The sequence below is a fragment of the Mastigoproctus giganteus genome, chromosome 4 (genome assembly GCF_048544385.1).
Source record: "Mastigoproctus giganteus isolate SK-2022 chromosome 4, ASM4854438v1, whole genome shotgun sequence".
Taxonomy (NCBI): domain Eukaryota; kingdom Metazoa; phylum Arthropoda; class Arachnida; order Uropygi; family Thelyphonidae; genus Mastigoproctus; species Mastigoproctus giganteus.
In genome coordinates, this window is record NC_143578.1 from 172868752 (window position 1) to 172895896 (window position 27145).

The following is a 27145-nucleotide window of genomic DNA, read 5'->3' on the forward strand; positions in this document are numbered from 1 at the left end:
TTTTTAAAATAAACTAGATCATTGTTATTTATACCAGCACATTAGAGAAAGTACTAGGGATGAGAATATTCTTGACCTAATCATTACTAACGAATCAGATAACATCACAGGGCTTAAAGTACAGGAACTATTGTCAGGAAGTGATCATGCAAAATCATCAGCTAGAAGATGAAGAAAGATGTTGCAGTAGTTAAAGGCACAGGTCTTAACTTCAGAACAGGGGACTTTGTCAGTTTAAGGTATTGTATGACATCTATGAATTGGGCAGATTGCCAAAGGATGGTGAATACATTTGAATTACAAAATACTTTTAAAGCAAAAATCACAGAAGCATACCTCTAAGGAAATATTGCAAGAGGAGGATGCTGAAATGGATGACTGCAAGGTTGGCTGATCAAATAGAGCAGAAAAAGATAACATTGGATAGTTACAGAGTGATGAAAAGCCTACAACAGGTACAAGTTGATCTGTAATAGTACCACAAATAAGGTCAGGGAGGCCAAGGCTGCGTATGAGAAATCATTGGCTGAAGAGAGCAAAGAATGGGGACAAGGAATTTATGTATGTGAATACTACGAAGAAGAAAGCTAATCAGATCGGACCCTTGTGCACTGGGTGTGAGAAAGTCTTAGATAACCCAGCTGATGTTGAGGATGAATTGAATAGGTACTTTGCATCTGTCTTTACTGACAAAAGACGCTTCATGCTGAGAAGAGGCTGTGTGAGTGAGGCACAGCCTCTTAAATTAGTGATGTTATAATTACAGATGATTGTTTATTATAAAAACTTTTGAACATAAAGGCAAGTAAGGTGCCTAGAGTTGATGGCATATACCCTGTAGTTTAGCTGATTTTGAGGGAGACTGCGAGGGAGTGTATTTAACCACTGATATTAACTATGAGGGCATCTTTGGACTCAGGTGAGATTCCTTTGGATTGGAGTAGTAGTGGCATGTGATGCAAGAAAGCAAATGTATGAGTTTATGCAGCATCAGCCAAAAAAAAAAAAACACACCATTCCCCCAGTTCCTCCTTAAATTTATTCAACCTATCAACTTCCACAACGACAGATGGAAGTTTGTTCCAGCAATTAACCACCCGCTGGCTAAAGGCAAATTTCCGCACATCTGTTCTATATCTGTCCTTTCTTAATTTGAATTTATGCCCCCTTAGGTTCGTAATCTAAACAAGTGGAAGAATCCCATCAGAATTCAGCGTGCTCAACCCATTCAAGGCCTTATACACCTCAATCAGATCACCACGCAGGTGCCTAGTCTCCAGCCACTGCAATTCGCAGAACTTAAGCCTCTCTTGGTAAGAGGATCCCCTCGCCAATCTTGTTGCCCTTCTCTGTACACGATCAAGCAAATCTACATCCTTCCTAAACTGAGGCCTCCAGACCTGTAAGCAGTACTCAAGGTGTGGCCTGACCATTGCCTTATACAGAGGGACAATCACCTCCTTTTCCCTGCTAGCAAAATTCCTATATATCATTGACAAAACCCCATGACCTGCCCTGGCAGCCTGTCTGCATTGCTCAGAAAACTTCATATCTGACTGCACAATTACTCCCAGGTCTTTTTCATTTTCTACCACCTTAAGTATAGTACCACACAGTTGGTATGTTTCTCTGGGGTTACTTCTACCCATATGCAGTTCTTTGCATTTGTCAAGGTTAAACTTCAGTTGCCACTTCTTAGCCCATCTGCCCCCAAATTATCTAGATCCTGTTGTAGTAGCACACTGCCATTGCTGTCATTAACAACCCTGCCAACCTTTTGTATCATCTGCAAACTTCGACATTAAGTCTGATATACCTTCATCAATATCATTGATAAATATACAAAACAGTGGACTCAACACCGAACCCTGTGGGACTCCACTAATAACATTAGTCCACAAAGAGTAGCACCCATTGATTACCACCATCTGTCTTCTCCCACTTAACCATCCTTTTATCCATTGTAGCAACTTACCCTTAATACCATTCTGCTTCAGTTTGTACAATAGTCTTCCATGCGCAACAGTGTCAAAAGCTTTCCTGAAATCCAAATATATGATATCAAAATTATTTTTTGCACCCAGTTCCTTTGTAATCACATCATAATATACTATCAAATTTGTCAGACAAGACTTTCCCTTAACAAACCCATGCTGTGTCTGAATTATTGCTGCAATCTTGTTTAGATGATCCTGCAATGCTTCTTTAACCAGTGACTCCATTATTTTACCCGGAACAGAAGTTAAACTAACTGATCTGTAATTACTCGTGTCACCCTTCGATTCCCCTTTGTGAATTGGGGATACCTTTGCACATCTCCAGTCCGTGGGAACCTCCTCTGAGTCCAAGGATGCTCTCATAATTATGGCTAATGGTTTGCTTAGTTGCTTTGCCGCCTCCTTTAATATAACTGGATAGATCCCATCCACCCCAGGTGCTTTTCTTATGTTTAACTTCAACAATTTCTCCTCCACTTTGCTCTCAGTTATTACAAAATCATTAAGTATCCTACTACAATTTGATAACCTTCTGCCATTTTCAAACCTTAATAATTCCTCATGTGTGAATGTAGATGCAAAATAATCACTCAGTTTGTTTGCTGTCTGAGCAGGATCATCAACAGTCGAACCATCAATGTCAAGTGGACCAATCAGATTCATCCCCTTCCTTTTAGAGCTTATATAAGTAAAGAAATCCTTGCTGTTTTTCTTAGCATCTTTCGCCAAGGAATTCTTATAATCTGCCTTCACCTGCCTAACCTCCTTTGTGACCTGATTACAGACTAGCTTATATCTGCCATAGGCTTCTGAGTTGCTTGATAATTTAAATGCATCCCATGCATTTTTCTTCTCTGTTACAAGTCTCATTAGTTCATTTGATAACCATTTAGGCCTAAACCTTGAACAATATTTCTTAATAGGTATGAAATTTTTAATTCCTTGAATGCTTCCCACTTAGAATTTACTGTTGGTAACATCGTCAGTTGATCCCACTGAACAGAATTTAAAAACTTTCTGAGACCAATGTGCCAATGTGTTGCCAATAAATAAAAGTGGTTCTAAGAGTGAACAATTTCAACAGTTTATTTGGATTTTAGAAAGCATTTGACTCTGTCCCTCATGAGAGGTTACTGGTAAGATTCTAAGATGGTTTGATGGGTGGTTGCAGGGCAGAAAATAGAGGACTGATTAATGGATATTCTTCAGATTAATGTAACATCAGGAGTAGGGTCCCTTTAGGATTGGTTCTTGGACCACTGTTTTTTCTCATTTTCATAAATGATGTTGATGTCATTTATGAAAATGACAAAAAGGATAAAAGGCATGAGGTCAAAATTTGATATAACATAAAGATTGGCATAGTCATTAATGATCAGTGCCAAGCAATGCTGCAGGATGACTTGAACAGGCTTCAGGAATGGTCAGAAAAGTGGCAGCCAAGTTTTTAATGCAGCAAAATGCAAGTCTTATGGTCTTACATTTGGGGAAGATCAACCCCAAAATAAATTATATACTTAGTAGAGAATTCAAGAATAAATAGAGTATTCAGAAGAATTCAAGTATACATTGAGCTTCTTGAAAGGGTCCAAAGATGGGCAACTCGAATGGTGAGATCAGCAAAAGGATGACCATACGAGGAAATGCTCAGTGTGTGGGTATAGAGCTTGGCATCCAGGTGCCTCAGAGGTGCCTAATTGAGGTTTATAAGACTCTGAGAAGGATTAGTAAAATGAATGAAGGTGCAATTCTCACTCTTATAAATAATTCCAGAACTAGGATCATAAATTCAAATTACAGGGGTTGAGGTTTAGATTAGATTGTAGGAAGCTTATTTTAGCCAGCAAGTCATTGATTGCTGGAACAAGTTGCTCTCGCAGGTAGTTGAGGCTGATAGTTTGAATAAATTCAGAGGTTAACTGGATAGTTACTTGCGTGAGGAGGGAAGTATACAATTTGTATTTTCTTATCGACTTGGTTTTTTTTCCCAGTGCAGCAAAAGCCTGTGGTTCCTTGCACTATAAACTTGCATAGATATTGCAGTATTACCTTTTTCCTAAGTATGTCCAACTCTCTCCACAACTCTTTTTCCTATTATTTTGGTGACTGCATGTGAAGTTATCTGTTGAGTATTGTATCATGTCTTGTGTACATGACTTTACATGTATTTAGGATTATGTTTATACCATTGTTTCAGGCAAATATATATATAGTAAACTATGTAATCTATTATTGAAATAAAACAATGAACAGATAAGTTTCTTATATATAGTTTTAGATAAAAGTTGTTTCAAATAAATATGATAAATACAGTAAACTCTCGTTAATCTGGTTACAGTTAATCCATATGTCCGATAATCCAGATCAAAATATGAAAAAATTCTGTTCACAGTTCAGTACTGTGAAAGATTGGATTTAGGAAGGCAGATGAGTCGCTTTGACTATGCAGAGAGAGAGAGAGAGAGAGAGAGAGAGAGAGAGAGAGAGAGAGAGAGAGAGAGATTGACCATACATTATGTCTTGTGTATCGTCATTGACTCCAAATTGGACAGATGTATTGCTTATATTGTTTCATTTGCATACTTCTTTATATGTATATACATATGTACATAAGTTAACATATATTTTATATAATTATGGGTTCTAAAGAATTTAAAAGTGGGAAAAAAAGAAACACATCACTTTAACTATCATTAACAAGCTCAGAGTGATAAGACAACTTGAAAATGGTGTTTCTGGAAAAAATCTTTTTGAAGATTTTGGTACCGGCCAACAGACTGTCAGATGTTAAAAAACAAAAAGAATCTATAAAGGCATTTGCTTTAAAATTCGATGTGGGGAAGTGGTAACAGCAGTGTATTAAACAGACATTAAAAAAAAACCAAAAGAAGTGTTGCTGGAAAGAAGCTGTATTAAGTAGCATTCACAGCAACGATCAAGTGGCATCTGTGTGCGACACCAACTCCACCTGATAAATGTATAAATAGACAATACTGTACACTTATCCATCTGTCAATGGATAAATGTATTGTCTCTTTTTATAATTTAAAAATAAAACAAAAAACTCTAAAGTGATATATTTTTTTTATTTATTTTCATCAGCACTACCTATATCATGAAATTTTCCATTTATTTGTGTTCTAAGTTTTTTTGTCTTTTAGAGCTATCTTTTGCTTTGCTAATCTGGATGACCTCTCCTCCAAATTAATCTGGATTAGCAAGGGTTTACTTTACTATTTTTTTTTATATTTTTTTTTAACTGTAGCATATAAATTAAGTTCTTTAATAGTCTGTTGATATGAATAATGTCAATATATGCTCACAGTTTATAACAAAACATTAAAAATGATAAGGAAGATTAGTCTTTTGAAACAAAACATGAGTTCCACAAAACTAATTCACTTCAAAAAGCAGAAAAATTCAGTAATGCTAACAGATCGAAGGGTTGATACTCTCCCCTGTTCATAACAGGGGGAGCAGTCAATAAGAATCTGTTAGATATTTGAATAATCTCAACATTAAGGTGGAACAATATCCATAACTAGAGAGGAGTGAGTCACAAGTGTGTCCTATTCATGCCTTTATTGGTCTATTCATTCTTGAATATTTTGGAATATGATGAGATCCAATGTAAGATGATCAACTAGTGGCATTCTTCAATTTGCAATAGCAGGTTTCTGATTAGATTTAAATTTGGGCTAACCTCATAGGAGGAATTGCACAATGCCATGACTAACTTGAAGGAATTAGCATAAATAATATAATTTAAAGAATGGTCAAAACAGAGATCTTTATAAATAAATTTAATTGCATGTAGTTATACTGAAAATTTTCTGTATTAAGATAGAGGAAAACAGTGTTACTCCAACAGTTCAAATCTGATTTGGAGCCACTGGTGTATATTACTGAGAAATCTACATATCTATGAATATGGACTGGGTGGAGTTGTTTCACATTGCCTGTAGTACACTGAAAGGACATAATTCATGGGATACCTGGTTCTTAAGTAACGCGACACTGTTACCCCTCTTGCTAGTGGATGAACTTGCTGCTTGGCAGGTATATAGTTACTCTGCATTCATATAGACCAGTACCATCGTGAGATGTTTCTGTGCCCTAGGCAAATCAAGCATTTGCCTAGGGCATATGGATTACCCATAAAATTAAATAATCTGCACGACAGCTAAGCACCCCTACCCAAATGGTGCCCTAAGCATTTGCATGGATGCCTACCATGCCAATGGCGGCATTGATGTAGATAGTAATTCGATATCAGTATGGATAAACATCGTGAGTTAACCGACTTTGAAAGAGGGATGATAGTGGGTGCCCGACGCATGGCCAATATCGCAGAGGTGGTACAGAAGTTGTTGTTTAAGGGTTTTAAGACACAAGGGCATCAAAGGCCAAGATGTGTCTTTCCATGTTTTATTTTAATGAAAGTCAATTCTTTCAGATTTCTTTGTCAAATTGGATTTGCCGAATAAAATTGAACAGTTCATCTAGATTTGCAGAGTTGTTTAATATCTGTTGAAGAGTAAATGGATTCCGATTATTGCATAGACTCTGGAAGCAAAGGAATCTGGAATTTCTGAAGCACAGGCAATCTAATAGGATGTGTTTCACTGTAAGCTGAACTTTGCATTGAAAACAGAGAGGAGGATTTTCATTAGCTAATAGATGATAACGCGTGAGGTGAGTGTGGCCAATTTGTAGTCTGGCAAGCATTACTTCTTCTCTACGACTTTTTCTAATGCTTGATTTCCATATTTGGGAATTCGGTTTTATTTCTCGCAGTTTATTATTGGTTTGACTTCTCCATATCTGGGCACATTTGTCTTCACTAATTCTAATAATAATTGGTCTGAAATCAGTGTATGGTACTATCATTATTTTGTTTGGCCATTCTGTAACTGACTTTGCTGCATTATCTGCTTTTTCATTGCCTTCTATTCCAGAGTGTCCTGGAATCCAGCAAAGAGTTATTACAGAATGTTTTTTTTGACAGAGTTTAATTAGAAAGTTAATTTCTTGTAGGATAGGATTACATGAATGACGTTTACCCTGTATGGCTGAGATAGCACTGAGCGAATCAGAATATATTAGGACAGAAATTGATGACATATTTCACTTAATGCAAGCTGGATGGCATATAATTCTGCAGAAAGTATGCTGTACTCAAGTGGAAGAGACTTTGAAACTACATGAAGGGAAAACAGCTGCTGCACCTACTGTGAGTGCAATTTTGAGCCATCTGTATAGATTATGAGTTTTCCAGTGTGTTCCAAAGTATGGTTGGCATGTAGTTGTTGGATGTTATATGATGGAATGGTGTTTTTTGACCATTGAGTGAAGTATAGATCAGTGTCTATATCAACTTTATCCCATGAAAGTAAAGGCATATTTGCACTTTCTTTAATTTTGTTAAGATCAATTTTCCACTTCTCTGTTATTTCTTGAAGACGTATCCCAGCAAGCCTGGGTTCATTGGGTTTGGATTCGTAGAGTGTTGTCCAAAGAGGTTGGTTGAGGTATACCCAACAAGGATGATATGGTGAGCTTCTTATTTTGGCAGCATATTGGCAGAGTAGGCTTTGTCTTCTAAGATAAAGTGAAGGGTTGTGTGCTTCCACGTACAAGCTCTGAACTGGTGAGGTTCTGAAGGCACCTAGAGAAGATCAAAGAGCACTGTGTGTTGGATGGTGTTCAGAGATTGTAAGATGGTCTTTTTAGCTGAAGCATATATTACAGCTCCATAATCTAATCGTGACCTGATTAGAGCACGATATAAATTCAGTAATGACTGCCTGTCAGTACCCCAAGATGTTGAGGATACTACATGAAGGATGTTTAATTTCCGGAGGCGTGTAGTTCGCAGGTAGGTTATATGTTTGTGAAAATTTAGTTTGGTGTCTAAGATCATACCCAATAGTCTTATCGAATCCGTAATCAGTATTTCTGTGCCTTTCAGTTTTAATACAGGTTCCAGATGAAGTGATCGCAATTTACAGAAGTGTATTGCTGTAGTTTTTCCTTCAGTTAATTGATAGCCGTTGCATTTTGTCTAAGTTTCAATTTTAGTTATTGCTGATTGTAGTTGTCTTTCAATGGTACCCATGCCTAAGGATTGACAGGAAATAGCAAGATCATCTGCATACATAAGTTTCCACCGTAGGTGGGATGTCTCGAGTAATGCCACTGGTTCGTAAAGCAAAAAGTGTGATGCTTAAAATAGATCCTTGAGGTATTCCTTCTTCTTGTGTGTGAATTGTGAACAGATCATTCTCGAATCGTACTTGAAAGGTCCCGAGATGGAGAAAATTCTGAATGAAACAAGGCAGGTTGCTTTTCAGTCCAAGGTTGTTTAAATCTTGGAGGATTCCATATTTCCAGGTGGTGTCAAATGCTTTGGTAATATTGAAAATTATCATTACCATGTGTTGTTTTTTAACAAAAGCATTTCGAGCGTGAGCTTCTATTTTAATGTGGACATCAGTTGTAGACCTGTTACGGTGGAAACCAAATTGATGCGGTATTATAGCATCTTGAGCTTCAATAATCCAGACTAGTCTCCTGTGAACCAACTTTTCTATTATCTTTCCTAAATAACTGGTCAAAGATATAGGACAATAACTGTTAGGGGAAGTAGTATCTCTCCCAGGTTTTGCTATGCGTACCACTATTGACTGATGCCATGCATCAGGGTAAATATTCTCTTCAAAGATTCTGTTGTAAAATTTTAATAGCATGGATTTTGAGTTAGAGTTGAGGTGGTGAAGCATTATGTAATAAATGCCATCTGGTCCAGCAGAACTATTTTGAAAAATCTGGAGAACTTCATTGAGTTCGGCTATAGTGAACGGAAGGTTATAAGGATATGATTGGTTTGTATTAAAGTTAATTTTATACTTTTCCATAGACGTTTTTGTGTGTCTAAATGAGTCTTCATAAGAGTCAAGGGATGAAATGGTAGCAAATGTTTCAGCTAATGCCTCAGCAATATCAATCAGAGAAGATATATCCATTCCTTTCCAAGACAGGATTGGGGCTGAAGTTTGTTGATACTTTCCACTGAGGATATGGATCTTTTTCCAGATTATTCTGGGGTCAGTGTTTCTGCAGATGGCAGAAGTGAATCGAATCCATGCATCCTGTTTTGCTTTTCTTCGAATTTGGCGTGCTTCAGCTTTCTGACATTTATAATTGATTAGGTTCTCCATTGTAGCATTTTGGCGAAAAATGTTCCAAGCTTTATTTTGCTTTCTTTTAGCAAGAAAGCAATCTCTTGTCCACCAACCATTATATCTTTGTTTGGTAATGTTTGCTTTTGGTATTGCATTGGCAGCAGCTCTAAGTATTTCTCCTACAATATGCCTAGTGGCATTATTAATAGATGTAGCGAGGATCAAATGACTATCAAATTGGATTATTTTAGAAAACATTTCCCAGCTCGCTCGGTGAAAATTCCACATAATTTGTTGGCTAGAGGCATAGTTTGTATCCGTCTGTATTTTGCAAATTATAGGATAATGGTAACTGTTGTGAAAATCAGTTAATACTGTCCAATCAAGGCTAGGATAAATAGATGGGGAACATATGGACAGGTCAAGAGTGAAACTCGATCCTGTAGGCAGGTGAATATACGTGTGTACACCAGTATTCAGCAGTGTTAAGTGATGGTTGTCAAGTATAGTTTCAATTATCTGCCCTCTCTGATCCATGTTAATGGAACCCCACAAAGGATGATAAGCATTTAGATCACCAAGAAGGCATACAGGTTGGGGCAGTTGGTTTAGTAAAACATCAAGTTCTGCAGTGGAACACGAAACATTTGGTGGAATATAAATAGAGACAATAGTGAATGTAATACCAAGAACAATGTGAACGGTTACTGCTTCCAGAATGGTGCAAAGCTGAATAGATTTGGATGGTACATTTCTGTGAACTAGAATTGCTACTCCTCTTGCTGGAGATTCAAAACATCTGTCCACACTTCTCAAGATATAGTGTATATCTTGAGAAGTGTGGAGTATAACTTGATGATAAGTATGTTTCCTGTAGACAAATGCTTGCAGGATCATGCTGGTTTGATTAAATATTTTAATTCATGTAGATTGCTTCTTAGGCCTGTACAGTTCCATTGAATGATTTTTTGCATTATTTGATTTTAGCTTAGGAGGATTGGTCTGGCTGCTTTGTTTTCCCTCAGTCCTGTTTATATTTCTCTCATTTTAAAAATGCTGGACGAGCAATATCCATCTCATCTTCTGCATGTAGTAGGAGAACTGAATCATCATTATCCAACTTGTTAATTTCCATACTTCGGTCAGTTCGCTTATCCTGTGTAGGATTTGCATTATTTTCCTTTGTCGAAGTTCCTAATTTAGGGGCATTGTCTTGGTGCTGCTTGGTTGGCTTTGTATTAGCAGAATTTGACGTATCCTTCGTCTTTGTTGCTGTCAATATCTCATCATTTGTGAGGAAAGATTTGGCCCATTGAGAAAGAGATACTTTAGGAGGAATTGTAACAGTGGTTTCTTTGATGACTCTTTCGTGTTTTTGACTGCATCAGAATAAGATGTGGGTGGCATCACATTTAATATCTCTTTTCTTGCTTCGTGGTATGAGACATTTTTCTCTACTTTGTACTTCAGTATTTTATTCATAAGTTCTGGAATATACTATAATTTTAGTGTTTTCCACCAACCATGGAATAAAACGAAAGACGAAAAACCCAAATTTTTAAAATATTTAATATTTACAATAAATGATTTACAAACAAAATATTACTGATAGTAATTTTAAAATAAAATAAAACAACTGTGATATACAGGATAATAATAAAATGCCGAATTTAAAATGCAATAAAATGTACTGGGTTAAAAGCGCTAAAATACTAACTGAAGCTTTCAAAGGCTTCTGCCTTCTTTCTCAACAGTGTAATTTCTGTTCTGCGGTGCATCATTAAATACCAGCAGGTTCACGGTGCATCTCACGTGAACGTGTACTGTTCCCGTCAGAACCGGAAGTGGCTCGGGAGCGTTTCAGGCAAAAACGTTCATCCCCTCCAAGGATTACCGCCTCAAAGAGGGGATGAATGCGTGTGCCCCTATCTCTATTTATATTTTTCTCAGTAGAACTAATTCGCAAGCTCTCGAGCCACTTGCGGTCCCAAAATCTATGCGCCCGATCAGTGATGACCGCTTCATCTGGGGAGCTTTGATGTTGCTTCTCCCAGAAATGTTCAGCTACGGCGGATTTGCCATAGTCTGCATTTCTTATCGCATTTGTGTGCTCCCCCAGACGATCTTTGAGACGCCGTTTTGTTTCTCCCACATAACACTCCCCACATTCCGGCAATTTAATACTGTATACGACCCCACTTATATTTTCATTTAAGACAGGGTCCTTCACCTGTGACACGATTGTGTGCAGCTTCCTGCCTGGGAGCTGCACACAACGTGTCTGGTAATTCTTTAATATGCGAGCTAAACGCTCGGATAAACCCGGATAGTAGGGAATGTATGTGGTGGCTATTGGCGTGAAGGACTCACTTCTACTCTGCCCTCCACTAATGTATTTCTCTATGATCCTCCGGGGGTAGCCACACTTCAAAAGATCCGCCGTAACACGTTCATACTCCAAGTTTCTATCCTCTGAGGTACTACAATGGGATTTTGCCCTATCCACTAATGCTCTTACTACACTGTTCCTGTGATAATTAGTCTGCGCTGAGTTGTAGTGTGAATATTGGCCCCTGCACATAGATTTTCTAAATACTTTTGTTTTCAAATGCTGGCCTTCTCTACAAATCAGCACATCCAGGAACGGCAAAACCCCTCCTTCCTCTACCTCAGAGGTGAATTGTATGAACGGGGAGAAGCTATTAAGAAAATTCAACGTATCATCCTCACTCCCTTCCCGAATAACTGAAAACGTATCATCAACATACCTTTTCCACGGACGCATAGGGAGAACTGTAGTGTTAAATAGTCTGGACTCGAGCTCCTCCATCGCTAAATTAGCTATGATGGCACTGATGGGGGAGCCCATAGCTGCACCGTTAACCTGCTTGTACATGGTGTTTAATAATAATAGCTTCTTTAAGAATAATAGCTTTTTCTTATGCGAACACCATCAAACCATCTATCACAGAGGTGGTACAGAAATTGCACTACTTGTGTTTCATAGTATCAAGAGTGTATCAGGAATACACCATTTCTGGAATAACATCCCATTGTGGACAATATTGTGGGCGGAGAAAGTAGTAGATGGACATGGCTGTCGATGTCTGTCTCAGCCAACCGGAGAGCAGCAGTGGCATAAATCACTGCTGGCTTCAATGAGGGAGATTCCAGAAATGTCTCCAACAAGACCATCAGGTGATCATTAGTTGCAATAGGTTATGGGAGTGCGAACACCACAACACAGGATTTTATGCCTCAACCGGGCAAAAGAACATCGGCAATGGACCTTGAATGATTGGACGGGTACCACCTGGTCCGATGAGTCCTGTTTCCAGTTATTTTGAGCAGACTGGTGGGTGCGATCTGGCAGAAACTGCACAAAGCTATGCACCCATCATGTCAATAAGGAACTGATCAGACAGGGATGGTTGGGTAATGGTCTGGGGGGTGTTCAACTGGCACACATTGGGATCTCTGCTGTGTCTAGGTGCATCTCTGAACGGTCCAGGTTGCATGTCCATCCTTGCGGACCATCCCTCTTCATGGTCATCGTGGTTCCACAGGACAATGAACTCTTCCAGCAAGACAATGCGCCTCCCCACAGAGCCGTTGGTGATTAGAACATGGTTCAAAGAGCATTCCACAGATTTTACCACCATGGAATGGCCTTCCTGTTCACCATACGTGAACCCTGTGGAAAGGTCCATTTGAGCTTTGGATCCTCCATCAAAGAATGCGACGGAATTATGGGCAGTAGTGCAGCAAGCATGGATGGAAATACCTGTGGAACGTTTTTGTAAACTAGTGAACTCAATGCCTTACCATGTGACTGCCCTTATCTGAATGAAAGATGGGACTACCCGCTATTAGGTAGGTATCCCATAATTTCTGTCCACCCAGTGTATGTTTTTTCCCCATTGGCAAAGATAGGTATCACAAGTTGGTTGAGGATGAGCCCATGGTAGTTAAGTACAAGCTCCTAAATGTTGTATGTTCTTAATGCAAAAGTTCCAACTCCGTGTCAGTTCAAGAAGGCAAATTAAAGATCTGCTGGTTTTACTGTACTAAGTTAATTTTGTAAAGATTCTCTGGTGATTGTTTGAAGAGTTAGGGGTGAAAGGGATGCAAAATACAACTCTGTATTTTGACTGTATGCTTAAGAAGCATTGTCTTCCTAGGGAAAAGCACTGCACGCTTGTGAGTATTGATGCAAAGACTACGTGAAGATTATGCCAAGGCTTGAAGCCAGCATAACTCATCCTTTCATAATCTAAGATTATGAAAGAGTGAAAAATTCCCTATATAACTGGAGCAGGGAGGTACAATCTACTTAAACTCAAAGCAGATAAAAATGAATATGTTTAACTTTTCAAGATAGGTAACCTAAGAAATTTAACAGAAATATAATTTACTGTCAAGGATTACTCCTAGAAACACCTGATATTATTAGTTGTTGTTTGTTATTTGGTTTTAAGGAGCATTAGCAACTAAGGCCATATTGCTCCGGGATATGTGGTGGTCATTCCCTGACCTTTCCGCATCCTCCATATTTGGTGGTGACAGGCCCGAACCCCGGTCTAATCAAGAAGCGTGTGCTATACACTGCTGCTCCTTCCCACCTGATATTATTAGTGACTGGGGGGATGGTAAGGATTAAAATTAGATGCTTAGGGTGTATTTTGCATTGCCTAAAAAATGAACAGCAACTGTTTTCTGCTTTGAGAGATGAAAACCATTGAGGACTGTCCACTTTTGCTCTTCATTTATGCTCTTCATACCATATGTTATGGTATTTCTTAATGGATCCCATCTTATCCAGCAGCACTACTGTGCAAGTGCTGTTCTAATAGCACACTTTTTTTGGAATATGGGAGAGGTTCTATGATGTCCTTAATTGTTTGGACTAATACTATGGCAGCAGCTTACTCTCTTGCAAAAAAATTTTTGCTCAAAGCATTTCAAATTGTGAAATACTTCATTCTTGATTCAACAGGCTTTGAGGTAATTGCAACGTAGTGTCTAGTTTTTAGTGATCCCCCCCTTCCCCATTTCTTAGTCCACATGTGTGCTATTTACTGATTGGATTTATTCCATCGTTTCTCCTGATGACTGATGCATGGGCAATTTTAACTTTGATATTAATTTCTTATTTTTAATGTAAAGCAGCAATTTTTATAGGTTAATTTTGCTGGACTACCCTCCTCTCCCATGTCTGAAGGTGCATGACTGGATTCATGTTCACTGTCACTGAGGTGGTGTCATCATTGGTGCCACTGACTTATTAATTTGATCATGCTGCTCTTCATATCAGTGAAGTCTTGGTTAAGGAGGTTTGTCTACATCCAGTTACGATAGTGGTTAGCTGATCAAAAAGCTCTTAAATTAAGATATTCAGGAGTTTTTTTTTTTTAAATTATCTGCTTTTTCATTTTTTCCATGGTCATTGTTTTCATTAGCATAATTGAAGCATCTTCAATATGAAAGGGGGCAGTGTTGAATATGTACTTTATGTAACAGTAGCAAACACAGTGGAACTCTTATTTGACATTTCTCTTTAAGCAATCTGTCTTCACAGATTCATTATGGTTAACACAGTTCAGCAGTACAAACAATTTGTATGATATGTCCAAAAGATAATGTACATAAAATACTGATTAAAATAGAAATTCTACTACAGAACCAAACAAAGCAATCACAAAACTTTCTCGGAAAGTGTGAGCATTGTTAGCCACTCCATTCTTGTGTAGTAAACTATTTTAGACCAGTCCTGCATCACTAGATGTGATATGTCCACACCACCTGATGAGATGACCATAATTATTGGGATTTTTCAAAAATTACAATTGGGCACTAAATGTGCTCTTCAAAAGAGATATGTCTGATAGACCTCTAGTTTTTATCCTGTAAAATGTGTGGCAAATGTTAATAACTTTTAATGTATAATTACTATTTTCAGGTAGACTTAACTTTCATAATGGAACTCACCGACTAATAACTTCCTTGAAACATTCCTCAGACTGCAGAGTTTTCCCAAGGTATTTCAGACACATGCCTTTCAGAAAGAGCGATAAACAGTAATCTTCAATGGTGTGAACTGAAGTTTCTATAAAGGAAAAAAAAATCTGGCTGCTCTTAACCAATCAAATTTTCATAATTAAATAAGTTGGACTCCACACAGATACACTTCATATATTCTATATTTCTGTATATCCAGATAAGTGATATCATGTATTTCATTTTTTAAGAATAAAACAGCCAATAATGTTATATTATAGAAGTGTTGTATTTCTACTCTCCTCTTGACATATAAAAATTTTTAAAGAGAGAGGAATAGTTTATTCTTCCCATTATTAGTAATTGATTAGCAGTTGCATTCATGACATGATTTTAAAATATTTTATACAATTGTTAAATACGTGTAAATAAATAAAAGTAATTAAAATTAAAGCACTAACTCCACATTTTAAAGGTAAAAAATTTGTTCATTGACTTGGTAATACTGGGAACCTTACATCCAGAACATCAATATACTAAACTAATTGCTTATTTGGGATTCTGTTATCAAGAAAAAGAAGGAAGGAATCAGAAAATTTGGAAATAAAAAAATTAATTTAACATACTGAATGTTGTGGAATGAATGGATGTAGAATTCCTCAACATTAAAAAGTAAGTAAAGAAACTGTTGCTTTTAAAACATGGACTTAGCACTTTAATTATTAATTCCCAGGTCATGCCTTTCAACCATATATTAAATCAAATATCATGCAAAAATATGCTGGTTTTTATGATATAGTAAAGCTTGTATTTAGCTAAGGAATTTTAACTTTTTAGCAAGGATATAAATAATTTAACATTGTGATCATTACAGTATGGCGTAACATTTATTTTGAACTTTATAGCATAAGGTGTAACGTAAAACTAGATAGTGTAATACATATCACTATATTTAGGAATCTATTAGCTTAGTGTAGTATTGTCAATTAATCAATTATGTTGTATTTAAATGGAAATAATGCCACAGACTAGAGCATCAAGGCAATGGCTACAAAGCAGCAGGAGTGCTGTGGCTCAGGGGAGAACTGAAGGTGGCGATTCTCCAACAAATCACAGCCAAAAAAAATAAAATGTGCAACCTGTGAATTACTTGCAAATCCTTCTGGTACATGATATGATCCAGCCAAGGAGGATGTCTTTGTGTGTGCTAGGTGCAGAGAGTGTGAAGAAACTAGGCACCAACTCAGCATTCTGACGAACATTTATGAAAGTTTGAAGATTAGGGCAGATGCCCTTGAAGGAATTAAAATATGGCAGGGGCATCAAGCTCTTAGCTGCCCAACTCAACACCAGAGCTCACTCTTGTGAATCAGACAACAAAGTGGCAGTCTTCAAGGCAGAATGCAGTGCTCCCACAGTAGATAGTTATTGTCGGTGACACTGTTGTTAGGGGAAACAGGAAATATGTTGTGCAAGAAGGATAGGTGGAATAGAACTAGTGTACGTCTGCTAAGGGCAAAAGTAGATAATGTTGTAGAGGAGGTATCATCTTTTAAGGGCACAAAATGTGATACTGTTGTACACATTGGTAGTATTGATATTAAGAATAGGAGGTCTGAGTAATTTACTTAACAAGTACAGGGCAATGTTGGCAAAAAGTCATGAGTTAGGACTGAATTCGAAAATATATGCAATTCTCCCCAAACAAGATAGGAGGGAATATATCTTTTGAGCCTTGGCAATCAGTTCGGTCCTGGAGAGAATGTGCAAGGTTCATGTGGTAGAATTTTTATCAGCGCGATGTGTACTTTAACAGACAAGACTGTTTTTACTGGGATGAGATACACTTGAATAGAAGAGGGGAAAGAATATTTGCTGATGCTATCGAGGCAGTGATGATAGGTGGGTTGGAAAACTGATAGCTTGGGGGTGACATACAGAGTTTCACCTCTGCTTGCAGCTCTAGTTTTACTACAGCAGCCTGGAAAGCAAGAAGTCTGGGATTTCAGAACCTGCTGTGGGTCATAGTAGAAAAAATGAATATATGGGCTGTGTTAGGTTAACTAAGAGTAAGAATATGTGCATGTATACTTGCATCAACACTAATGCTAGGAGCATTGTAGATAAATTTGAACTTGAAGTACTAATTAAGTCATCAAATGCAGACATTGTAGGAGTAACGGAGACATGGCATCACTCGGACATAAGTGCTGCGGAATTTGAATACGGGGAGTGCAATGTATACAAGAAGGACAACAGGAGAGGTTATGCTCTTAGTGAAGAAGCATATTAAATCTAAGGTAGTGCATCCAGTTGACTTAGGTGACGAGTGGAATGTTGAGTCAGTTTGGTGTGATATAAGCACTGGGAAAACATAACAGAGTAGGAGTGTGTTATACACCTAATGGCTGTGATCAGTATACCAAACAGCCATACAGGGAAATATAGAATGGGCCAGCAAATCAGAATGTCTATAATGTGTGATTTTAACTTTCCAAATGTTGACTGGAATTTGTGGGTTGGTCACACACACTAGCAACACTTTTGTGGATTTCTTGGATGATTGTTTTCTATAGCATTATGTTAGAGGCAACAAGTGGAAGCAATACTCTTGATCTGGTTATCAGCAGTGATTCTTCATGTATTAAGAATCTGCAGGTAAAACACTTAGTAAGTGGCAACGATCACAGTGTACTAATGTGGAATTTAATTAAAGACATAACTACTGTCATGGGTAAAGGGAAGGGCTTTTGCTTTCGCAAGGGTGACTACAGAGGTCTCAGACATTTTTTAAATTGTATGCAGTGGGACCAACTCATGATGCTACCAACAGCAAATTCTAAATGGGAATTATTTTCGTAAGTAATTAAAGGAGCTACTAGGCTTTTCATACCAACAAAGAAATGACATTCAAGGCTTAGATCTAAATGGATGTCAGATGAATTATTGAGATGTGGCAGAGAAGAAAAGTGCATGGGGCGCATATAAATTATCAGCTGATACAGAAGCCTATGATAGATATAAATTAGTCTTGTAATCAAGTCACAAAGGAGGTTAGGCAAGCTAAGGCAGATTATTAGAAGTCTCTGGCAAAGAATTCAAAGAAAAACAGCAAACAATTCTATGTTTATATTAACTGTAGAAAGAAGGGGTTTAATCACATTAGGGAAATCGATTTCTATGAGTTATCTGACCCTGCTCAGGTTGCAGAAAAATTGAATAGGTATTTTGCATCTACATTAGGAATACAAATGAGGAATTTTTTAGGGAAGGGGATACCAGATGTTTATCAAACTCTAATGAGGAGCTAAGTCATCAGGGTGAGCTACTGCAACAAAATCTAGGAAAACTGGGTTGATGAACACAGATATGGCAGTTGAAATTTAACATTGACAAATGCTAGGTACTGCACATGGGTACAGTGACCTCAGAGTAACTTATCAGTTGTGTGGTACTACATTCAGGTAATAGAGAATGAAAAAGACTTGGGCATGAATTTCTCTGAGCAGTGCAGACAAGCTGTCAGCACAGCATGTTATACAATGATATACAGAAACTTTGCCAGCAGGGATAAGGAGGTGATTATCCCTTTGTATAAGTAGTATTAGTAATAGAGGCATGTGATGCAAGAAAGCAAGCGTATGTAGCATCAGCCAAAAAAAAAAACAACCAATTTCACATATCCATTCCCTCCTTGAATTTATTTAAGCTGTCAACTTCCACAACAACAGATGGAAGTTTAACCACCCACTGGCTAAATGCAAATTTCCACACATCTATTCTACAATTGTCTTTCCTCAATTTTAATTTATGCCCCCTCAGGTTTGTAATTTGAGCAATTGCAAGGATCCCATCAGAATTCAGTGTGCTCAATTCAGATCACTTTGCAGGTGCCTAGTCTCCAGCCACTGCAATTTGCAGTGGCTGGAGACTAGGCACTTGTTGCCCTTCTCTGTACACACTCAAGCAACTCTACATCCTTCCTAAAATGAGGCCTCTAGACCTGTATGCAGTTCTCAAGATAGGGCCTGACCATTGCTTTATACAAAGGGATAATCACTTCCTTTTCCCTGCTAGCAAAATTCCTGTATATCATTGACAAGATACCATGAGCTACTCTTGCAGCCCGTCTGCACTGCTCAGAAAACTTCATATCTGATTGCACAATCACTCCCAGGTCTTTTTCATTTTCTACCACCCTAAGTGTAGTACCACAGAGTTGGTACATTTCTCATAAGGCCATGGTTATGCTGCACCTTGGGTACTGTATAGAGGTCTGGAGGTCTCACTTTAGGAAAGATGTTGATCTTCTGGAATAGATGCAGAGAAGAGCAACCAGATTGGCAAAGGGAACAAAAGGGTGCTCTTACCTAGAAAGGCTTCAGTTCTGCATATTGCAGAGTCTTGAGACTAGGCACATGTGGGGGGGGGATCTAATCAAGGTTTTTAATTTTTGAATGGATTGAGTAAGCTGGATGTTAATGGTATTCTTTCACTTTCTGAGACTACACACATGAAGGGGCATAAATTCAAGTTGAGGAAGGATGGTTGCAGGATAGATGTGCGGAAGTTTGACTGACTTCAGGTAGTTGATTGTTGGAACAGACTTCCATCATCTGTTGTTGTGGAAGTGGATGGGTTGAATAAATTCAAGGGAGAACTAGACAATTTCTTGAAGGCTACAGATGGGTGAACTGTGTTTGTTTTTTTTATTTTATTTTTTTTTGGCTGATGCTACATAAGCTTGCTTTCTTGCCATTACTGCTACTACTACTTGGGTTTTGGCTGTAGTGGCACCAGTGTTCAAAGTGGCACCAGTGGCACCACTTCTGTGTAAAACAGGAGATATGTAATTTACAAGTAACATTCTTCATTTTCTGAAGTTACTTGTCACAAAAATGTTGAAAATTATCACCATTGGAATCACAACATAACAGAACGCAATGAGACATGTTCAGAAACACTGCTCGCATGTTAGGAGTGATGTCAGATGTGTTATTTTCTTTTCTTCCAGAGTGCAGGGATTATTTGTGTAGGTGGTAAGCAAAGTGGTAGTTGAGTAGATTATTCAACTACCACTTTGCTTATTGAAGGCTTGAAATACAGTAATACCCCGACTTACGCTACCCCGACTTACGCGAACTCGGAGTTACGCGGTTCCTGATTTTTTCGTTTGGCAACGCTGCCGCCCACTATCTTCAAGGTCGTTTTTCATATGTTATCGATATACGGTGCGACGGCGGAGATTGAGAGCGAAAGATGAACAAAATTCAACTTTGCTACTTTTATGTTTTTTATATCAGTGAAGGGGAAACACATTTCACCATAATAACGTAAAAACCAACACAATTCCAGCTATCGGTATAATCGCAAATGCAATTAGATCGAGTTTACTACCAGTTTATAACAGATTTCACTAGCAGAAACGCAACTGGATTTTTATTGTTTTATGGTAGTAACCCCTAGAAATGTGAGGTGTTAATAGTGTATCTCTGCCTTTATGGTGTTGTTTATTCAGTTGCTACATGCGCGCAGCTTTGTTTATGCGTATCAAGCGTGCCTCCTCGTTTTGTAATTGTGCTTTATTCCCTAAAAATGAGTAAAATACTTAATTAAAAGGTGTGAAAAGGAAGCGTCCTGGTGAAGACACTGCAGATTCAGAGAGAAAAAGAAAAGCAATTATCGATAAACAGAGGCGGACTGGGTCAAAAATTCTTACCCGGGAAAATTTATAGTGGCCTCATACTATGGTTTATGGCCAAAATCACACTGGCCCACCGGGGTTTCCCCGGTAAGGCTTATGGCCAGTCCGCCTCTGTCGATAGAGAAAAAAATATGAAATTGTGAAACGCTTTGAGCGAAATGAAAGACCATGTGATATTGCACGTGCTACAGGCCTAAATGAAGCAACGGCGAAAAGCACATGACAATTGCAAACTTGACAGGTTGAAAATTGAAAAGGGCTCAAAAATTTTAGAAAACATAGACTCCAACGAAGAACGCGTTATAGCTACAAAGCAAGGAATAAAAAAATTATTAGCTTGCTACGAAGCAATTTTGCGTGAAAAAAAGAACGCGCTGTGTCGTCAGACGAATTTGTTAGATTTTATGAAGCCATCGACATTGAAATAACTTTTTAACGTAAGTCATTTGTTTTTTTAATACATATTTTCTATTAATATGTATAAAGAACTGCAATTTTATTAATATTTTTCTTCTAAACTAGTGTTTTTGTTAGTCCTTGGTCCCAATTAAGCAAAATTTATATGTATTTATATGCAAAGTTGTACCCCGACTTACGCGAATTCGACTTACGCGATTTTCGTCGGACCCACCTATCGCGTAACTTCGGGGTATTACTGTAGTGAAATGCATGTTGAGTGTCCAGAGCACAACTCTGGCAACCCACCCATCGCTTCCATCATGCAGTATGATTGATGCCTTCTGAGGTTATGTTCAGCATCATGGCAAGATCCAGTCTTCCTTACATTCAAGATTAAAACTCTAAAATGGTGTTTGCAGGCCAGCTGCTAGATAGTCCACTGGATTAAATCTATTGTTAACTCTCTGGAAGGCATCTGGATCAGTTAGTGTGTAACCTCACTGCATCTATTCTGCCAGATAGTGACTGGAGAGAGTCTAAGTAGCATGTATGCGGGGAGCATTGCCGAGGGCACATTATGTCAAGGAACTGTGTATATTTTTGCCAACTGTACGCCATATCCAAAAACTTCATGACTTCACACAATGTCTTCCCCTTCCTTACTAATGAATATATCACAAATTGTCAAACTAATAGAACTTACGGTTGTCTGTCAACCTGCACTTATATTTTCTGTCAGATTCCGTTATTGGTTGATTCAACCACTGCTCATCTTAGTTGTCCTAATTATTTGCTGTACAATTCCTTTCACTTCAAAGATGGTACTTGTGCATACATCCACTCTGATATTCCCTGTAAGAGACCTAGTAATTTGGAATCTTTTCTGGCTTAAAATCTCTCTCTACCCCATTCTGTCAAATTCATCTGTTGCTTCTGTAGTTCTCCCAATGGCACTAATCATTTGGAATTCTTTGGCTTCCTTTCATTGAAACGTTACTTTCTGCAGTTCAACTTTCCTAACAGTGAGGTAACTTTCCTTGGTGATTTTAATGTTCACATCTCCAGCTGGCTCTGTTTTCTAGTCACACGGACCCAGCTGGTTGAGATGCTGAGGCTTTTGCAATTACTAATGACCTTGCACAGATTGTTTATTTGTCTACCAGAATACCAGACAGTCCTAACCACACAGCCAACATTCCCAACATTTTTCTCACAAACAACCCTTCCAAGTATACAGTTGAGTTGAGTGGTCCTCTAGGCACCTCAGATCACAACATGGTGATGATCGCTTCTCCAATAGAGCCTTTCTCTCGTGGCCATTCTCAGCCCCTTGTTGTTTGGCATTGCTAGAATGCAAAATAGAATGATCTGTGAGATTTTTATTCATCTTTTACGTAGAATTGCTGTTTTAAATCGTCTGTAAAGGTTTGTTCAGATTTTGTCAATGAAATTATTTTTGTAGGAATAAATCCTTTGTTCCACACTCCACCTTAAAATCTCATGCTTTTCTTAACCCTGGTTTTCCAATAAGCACACTAAGGCTGTTTCATATAAGAATGTTGCATATTGCAATTGGCTTGCATCAGAATCTCCTGGTTTATTCTATGCTTACACCAAAGCTTGCAACAATTGTAAAGCAGTTATTAATCGGTCCAAACTAGATTTTGACCAGGCTAAGAATAGAATAGAAAACTTAGAATAGAAAACTTGCTTCTTGTCCAAATGGTAGTTGAGCATTCTGGCCTCTTGTCAAAGCTGTTGAATACAACTTTTGCCCATCTACATTCCTGCCTCTATTAAAACCTGATGGTTCTATTGTCACCACAGCTAAAGATAAAGCAAACTTACTAGCATCCTACTTTTCTTCTAACTCTTGAATTGACAATCTTGGTAAGCCACCTCCAACCATTTCCAGTAGACGTCACTCAGTGCCTCCTGTGCTCTTCCATCAAAAGGATATTAGAAGAATTTTGAATAATATTTGATACCAAGAAAGCTCCAGGTTCTGATGGTAATTCTCCACTTCTCAAAACCTGTACTCCTGTTCTATGTTGCCTTTTTACACTTTCTTATTCCACTGGTGTTTTCCCTTCTGCTTGGAAATTTGCTCTTTTCAGCCAGTTTCTATAAAGGGTGACAAATCACTACCATCCAATTATTGTCCCACTGTACTTACCTCTTACTCTACATACCATTTCATTTCCTCTGGTGTGTGAAGGAAGGTGAATGCTTGGGAAAAAAACACACTCACACATAACAAAAAAAAAAAAAAAATAAATAAATAAAATTTAAATGAAAATGTAAGACAAAATTATAAAACATGAATTAAATGCTGAGTGATTGAGGTAATAAGCTGTATGTATCTCCTACCCCCCCCCCCACTGGACAGACTGATGGGCATGGGCACCAAGCAGATGCAATACCGTGGCTCTTTAGCTGTTGTGGTTGGGATGCTGACACTAGCTAGTGTGGGACAGAGCCTTTACAGGTGCTCCAACATAGGGATCTCTTTCCCTATGATCTTTCAATCCTACCACCTGAAGTAGTTGTTCCTTCCTTCCTTCCCCTACCTGGTTACTTACCCCACTGCCAACTTTCATCTCTGGAACAGGATGGGCATCCTGTCCTTGGAGGTACCCCTTCAACCAGGCGGGTGTCTCAACTATTGCCTCCTCTATCCTTCTACCACCTTATTCCCCCCACCTCCTATTTCCCCACTATTCCTTCCCAAATTTTACTTTTTTTTTTTTTTTTTTTACTGGCCTCTCCCTGCCTGTAGCCTTGGCTACCTGGAGGGTTTGCCCCACCAGTGCTTCACACTCCGCCCAGCCTTGTGGTGCTGGATGAACAACATAACCAACACTGACACTGCATGAACATGCAGTAAACCTACATAAATCTGGCCTTTACAGAATATGTAATCATCACATAGCTAGATGTGGAGTTGGGAGTTGGGGGAATCCCCTGGAGCTGCATTACAGTTAACACTATACACCATGTGCTTACCTCTACTCTTTCTAAAGTAGTGGAGAAATCCATTAACTGCCAACTTCTAAACTATCTTGAAACCTTGCATCTGATAAATATGCCAATATGGATTCCATCAGTGTCAATCCATTGGTGATATACTGGGTTACGGTACCATTTATGGATAAATTCAATGGAAATGTTTGGAGAAACACAAGCAGTTGCCCTTGACATTTCAGAGGCTTTTGATTGTGTTTGGCATTGAGGTCTTCTAAATCTTATGGATTGCCAACTGTTTTTTTTTTGTAATCAGGTATCCAGTCTTCTCTCCACTCATTGCAGATGATGGTAGATGAATCCATCTTCTAATTTCTCCACTAATGCTGATGTTCCCCATGGTTCATTTCTTTCTCCCACTCTTTTCCACATGTATATTAATGACCATCTTCTATTGACTGGAAATTCTGCCCACAGTTTTGTTGTTGATAGCACATTGCATTCCACCTTCCAGTTTGAGAAACCTTGCCCTGCTTCAACTTCTCAAATATCCACTACCAATTCATTAAATGCTGATCTAAAAGTAATTAATCAGTTGGGCAAAGATAGTCTAGTTAATTTCAGTCCTTAGTCCTAGGCATTTGACTTCTGCTACAATTGGGATGCTGTTTTGCCCAAACTTTAATTCTGAGTTGGGACGAAGATTACATTTGCGACAAAATTGTACACAAATGATCTTCTGTGACAAAAATCTGAACCCACTGGCCAAAGACCAAGATGTAAGATGATCAGTGACTTTTTGTAGTTGCCTTTCAATGAACTCCCCTCATTTAGTGTATGAATATCATAAAATCATCATTGTAGAAGGCATTGTTTACTGTTAGTGGAAGTTATTCTGTGATAAGAGTTTATTTTGATGGCAAAAAGCATGACACTTAGAATGGAAATCCATTCTAAGAGTGAAGCTTTTTTTCAAGAAATCCTATCCATAGCTTTGCTGATTATAGCACATTGCATTCCACCTTCCAGTTTCAGAAACCTTGCCCTGCACAAACATTTTCAACTTCTCGAATATCCACAACCACCTTAAATGATCTCTAGGTAATTCTCCAGTGGGACAAAGATAACTTAGTTGATTTCAATCCTTTTAAAACTCAGTCTTGTCTTATATCTTGCCAAAAGGATTCTTCTGTTCTTATGCTTATCTTCAACAACAATCAGATTTCTTAACAAGATCATATATCTCTAATAATGATTACCCTGACTTCTAATTTCTCTTGTCATAAGCACATCACATATATTGCTTCCTCTGCATCTAAAAAACTGGGTTTTCTCTTCAACTCATGGTGTTATTTTTTTTCTAAACAACTATTCACTGTATAAATCTCAAATCTGCCCTACCATGGAATATTGTTCCCACATCTGGGGCAGTTCCTCCATAACAGGCTTCTAGACTCCTTCTAAAGAGGGCAGTTAGGTTAATTAATGGCTTATCTATTGTAAAGTCTCTCCACTCCCTGTCTTGTAGACATACTATTTCTGCTGCATGCCTTGTATATAGATATTTTCATGGATGCTATCTGGGGCAGTTCCTCCATAACAGGCTTCTAGACTCCATTCAAGAGGACAGTTAGGTTAATTAATGGCCTATCTATTACAAAGTCTCTCCCACTCCCTGTCTCGTAACATACTATTTCTGCTGCATGCCTTGTATACCTTCCATGGATACTATTCTGAATTATCTTCTATAACTTCACTCTCTTCCAAACTAGTTTGAACACATGCCACAACCAGTCAACATCCACTTACTGTACAATTTCAAACTCACAGAACCAACATTTCTCCCTTCAACTTCCATTTTCTGGAACAACTTCTCTTTGCAGTGATACCAAACAGGAAAGAGCTCGTTGCTATAATGAGCTAATCAATTACTGGCAGACAAGATGGGACACGACCACAAAAGGCATTGTTACGAAAAAATTTATACCGGATGTCACATTCGCAACCAGCAAAGCGGTCAACAAGTGGTTCTCAATCAGCATGGAAACATCCTTTCTGGTCACTGGACATGGATCTCTCAACCAGAAACTCCACCAACTAGGTCTGCTAAATACTGACCCCTGTTTCTGTGGGTCTGTCGAGAGTTGGGAACATCTACTATTTGAATGCACTATCTACGAGGACCATAGACAACAACTCCAGGCAGCAATTTTGGGATTTTCTCCTGACCAAGTAGAACTCCTTGTCCATTCCAAAAGGAACTTAGGTGCACTACAGAACTTTGCGGCAGACGTATTCAAGCGTAGGAGGAGGATCATCCTAGAAGCTTCTGCAATTCAATAACTAGTTATTTATTTTTATTATTTTTTTTTTTTTTACTCTCTCTCTCTCTCTCTCTTCTTCTCATAATCAGCTAGCACTAGTAGCCCTAGCACTCTCCTGATAGCCTTTTCCTATCCACCCCGTGTGGGATAATTTGAAAAAAAAAAAAAAAAAAAAAAAAACCCTCTTTCTTTTCTTTCTTATTTATTTGTTATTTTTTTCCCCTTTAACATCATTCTGCTTGCTGACATCCTGGCTCTATTCCTTTCCTTGACCAGGTTGTGGGATTTAAATCTTTTTTTTTTTTTTTTTTTTTTCGCGTTCTGACCTGGGCTGGGGCTCCCCAGACCAGGAAAGCTCCTCTCTCACACTAATTTTTTTTTTTTTTTTTTTTATTATTATTATTATTTATTTATTTATTTGTTTGCGTTGTTGTTCTAGCTATCCATCCTGGACTGGGACTTTCCTGGGCCGGAACAGTCCTTCTCCTCTTTACTCCTTCCCTCTCTTCATCTTATACAAGTTTTTCTTTCTTCTTTTAACATCATTCTGCTTGCTGACATCCTGGCTCTATTCCT

General features: G+C 38.2%; 2 protein-coding genes across 3 annotated transcripts in view; one reads left to right on the plus strand and one right to left on the minus strand.

Annotated features, from left to right (window-relative positions):
• Polr1H (RNA polymerase I subunit RpI12) overlaps positions 1-15269 on the plus strand; it is a 100245-nt gene extending 84976 nt beyond the window's left edge. Inside the window, exon 5 of the mRNA XM_090371075.1 lies at positions 15141-15269. The gene's annotated coding sequence lies outside the window, so the exon portion shown is untranslated. The remainder of the gene's footprint in view (positions 1-15140) is intronic.
• The window catches only part of LOC150087207 (tetratricopeptide repeat protein 39B-like), a 349901-nt gene that overhangs the window by 32089 nt on the left and 290667 nt on the right, over positions 1-27145 (minus strand). For both annotated transcript variants that reach the window (XM_090371071.1, XM_090371072.1), the window contains exon 16: positions 15170-15287. In XM_090371071.1, the coding sequence (XP_090227197.1) occupies positions 15170-15287 (118 nt within the window). The remainder of the gene's footprint in view (positions 1-15169; positions 15288-27145) is intronic.